Source organism: Nansenia antarctica (genome assembly GCF_963989245.1).
Source record: "Nansenia antarctica genome assembly, chromosome: 1".
Lineage (NCBI taxonomy): Eukaryota > Metazoa > Chordata > Actinopteri > Argentiniformes > Microstomatidae > Nansenia > Nansenia antarctica.
In genome coordinates this window covers 90,140,693-90,143,733 of record NC_137674.1, presented here as the reverse complement: position 1 = coordinate 90,143,733, position 3,041 = coordinate 90,140,693, and the positions used below count along the sequence as shown (strand labels likewise).

Below are 3,041 nucleotides of genomic sequence, written 5' to 3'. Positions count from 1 at the left end.
CATGTGGATCTGAATATCAAACCATACTCTCTGAGGACTGACCCTAACCCTAACTTGTTCACTGGCTGTTTTGGGAAAAAGGAGGGAAGTTTGTGTGACTTAACATCTGAGTAAGTAAAGCTGCCAGTGCTACCTTGGGGGCAGAGTCCCTTCAGGGTGGCCAGGGGGAGGCAGGTGGAGGGGAGGGGGGAGGCAGGTGGAGGGGGAGGGGGAGGGGAAGAGGAAGCTGAAGCTTTTTTTGGGGGGGAGAGGTCATTTCATCATGAGCTAAATCCCCAACACAACTACAGGGCACCACATCAAGGACGGCGAACACGTTGATCATGTGAATCCTCTACTACTGTGGGTTAGGGTTAGAGAGTGACGGTTGAATGAACCCTTTGTGTTTAACGGTCAAACATCTCTGGTGACAGACAATGCCGTCTTTCAAGGCATCCTGTGTTGAAACTGCTTGGTGCGTTACTGCCCATTAATGGTGAATTCAGAGTTAAGAGAAGTTCATCATTTCACTGTGTAGCTCTTACACCACAGCCCCCTCACCGATCCTTGTTTCCGGACCAACATGTACAATACTACCCTGCAATGGGGGGAGAATATCACCCCGGCATTGGGCAACATCACCCTCCTCCATTCAGACAATTCAAATTGCACCAAGAACGACGGGTTCAAGTACCCCCTGTACAGCGCTGTGTTCAGCATCGTGTTCGTGGTGGGCCTGGTCACCAACGTGGCGGCCATGTACATCTTCACCTGCACCCTGAAGCTGCGTAACGAGACCACCACCTACATGATGAACCTGGTGGTGTCGGACCTGCTGTTCGTGTTCACGCTGCCGCTGCGCGTCTTCTACTTCATCAACCGGGACTGGCCGTTCGGCGCGGTGCTCTGCAAGCTCTCCGTCTCGCTGTTCTACACCAACATGTACGGCAGCATCCTCTTCCTCACCTGCATCAGCGTCGACCGCTTCCTGGCCATCGTGCACCCGCTCCGCTCCAGGGCGCTGAGGACCAAGCGCAACGCTAAGATCGTGTGCGTGTGCGTGTGGGTGCTGGTGCTGGCGGGGAGTCTGCCCACCGGGTTTAAACTGGAGACCACCTCGCGCCAGAACAACCACACCACGGCCCGGTTCTGCTTCGAGAACTTCTCCTCCACGCAGTGGAAGTCTCACCTGTCCAAGATGGTGATCTTCATAGAAACGGTGGGCTTCCTGACGCCGCTGCTGCTCAACGTGGTGTGTTCAGTCATGGTCCTGCAGACTCTGCGCCGGCCCCAGACCCTCAGCCGCGGGGGCAAGCTCAACAAGACCAAGATCCTCCGTATGATTATAGTCCACCTCCTCATCTTCTGCTTCTGTTTCGTCCCATACAACGTCAACCTGGTCTTCTACGCTCTGGTCCGCACCAAAACCCTAAAGGGCTGTTTCGTGGAGTCGGTGGTCAGGACGATCTACCCCATCGCTCTCTGCATCGCCGTGTCCAACTGCTGCTTCGACCCCATCGTCTACTACTTCACCTCGGAGACGATCCAGAACTCCATCAAGAGGAAGTCTCAGAACCGTCCGTACGACGTCAAGTTCTCCGAGGCCCTGCAGTCAGAGACCAGCTCCAACCTCCACTGCAGTCTGAGGACTCCCAAAACCACCAAGGGGTTTCACAACGAGTCTTGTGTGTGAAACCGGGGCTGTAGCTGTGGCTGTAGCAGGGCTGTGAATGTGGAAGTGGGGTGGATTTGTAAGCCCTAATGTGACATTCAAAGTGCTGAAGGAGCCAGCTAAAGAGACTTCATCTCAGGGCAAAAACATGGACCATGCCCCTTAAAGTATGCTATTATCTATCACTCTATACTGCCACGTTTGACCCCTCTTGTTCACATTTGTGGATGTAATATTGCCACTTACTAACATCGTCATGTGGAATACAATTGTGTTTTGCACAATAATTACTTCCTCAAAGGTTACTGTAATGTATTCCGATCAGTGGAGAGCGTGTCTGCTAACATGAGCATTACAACCTGTCTGCTAACATGAGCATTACAACCTGTCTGCTAACATCAGTATTACAACCTGTCTGTTAATAGTAAGTCATGGTGCTGACTATAAAATAGCATCTATTTAATTAAAGTTGTATAATATGGAGGTGTAGAGATTTTTTACATCTGTCATTTATGTTATTGTTTGATCTATTGAATAATGTGTGAAACTGAAGGTCATAATGTGTGTTCTTGAATGTGCAGTAAGGAGTTAGAGTCATGCTGGCTACTCTACAGTACTGTTAGGGTTAGGGTTAGTACTCTACAGTACAGTTAGGGTTAGGGTTAGGTGTGCTTATAGGTGATAGCGTACAATACGATGCACTGACACAGGATTCCAAATACTGCTGTTTTAAGTCACAGATTACAGTTTTACAGATTACAGTTTTTGGAGAAAAAAAAAAGTTCTTTAGCATCTGTATATTCATGTGAATGCTTTTGTTGAGGAGAAGTGTTAAGTGTTTCGTTTACTCCTGGATAGTAGAGAGAAAAAAATAAATAAAATAAGTATTAGGAGAAAGAGACAGACCAGGCGGCCTAAATCCTTCAGATCGTTTACAAAAAATCTTGCAGTCCTGCAGACAGTAGTAGACTTGAGACAAGACCTCCCTGTTTCTCTAACCCTAACCCTGTTATACTGAGGAGAGAGAGATGTAGGAGGTAGACACAGTGTTATACTGAGGAGAGAGAGAGAGATGTTGGAGGTAAACACAGTGTTATACTGAGGAGAGAGAGAGAGAGATGTAGGAGGTAGACACAGTGTTATACTGAGGAGAGAGAGAGAGAGATGTAGGAGGTAAACACAGTGTTATACTGAGGAGAGAGAGAGAGAGAGAGATGTAGGAGGTAGACACAGTGTTATACTGAGGAGAGAGAGAGATGTAGGAGGTAAACACAGTGTTATACTGAGGAGAGAGAGAGAGAGATGTAGGAGGTAAACACAGTGTTATACTGAGGAGAGAGAGAGAGAGAGAGAGAGAGATGTAGGAGGTAGACACAGTGTTATACTGAGG

At 48.5% G+C, this 3,041-nt stretch overlaps 1 protein-coding gene across 1 annotated transcript; it reads left to right on the top strand.

The window, feature by feature from the left end:
- The first annotated feature begins 248 nt into the window (after positions 1 to 248).
- On the top strand, positions 249 to 2,084 carry lpar6a (lysophosphatidic acid receptor 6a). Its single transcript, XM_080538158.1, has one exon. It carries the CDS (start codon positions 563 to 565, stop codon positions 1,670 to 1,672), a length of 1,110 nt encoding a protein of 369 aa, XP_080394284.1. The 5' UTR covers positions 249 to 562; the 3' UTR covers positions 1,673 to 2,084.
- The last annotated feature ends 957 nt before the right edge of the window (positions 2,085 to 3,041 follow it).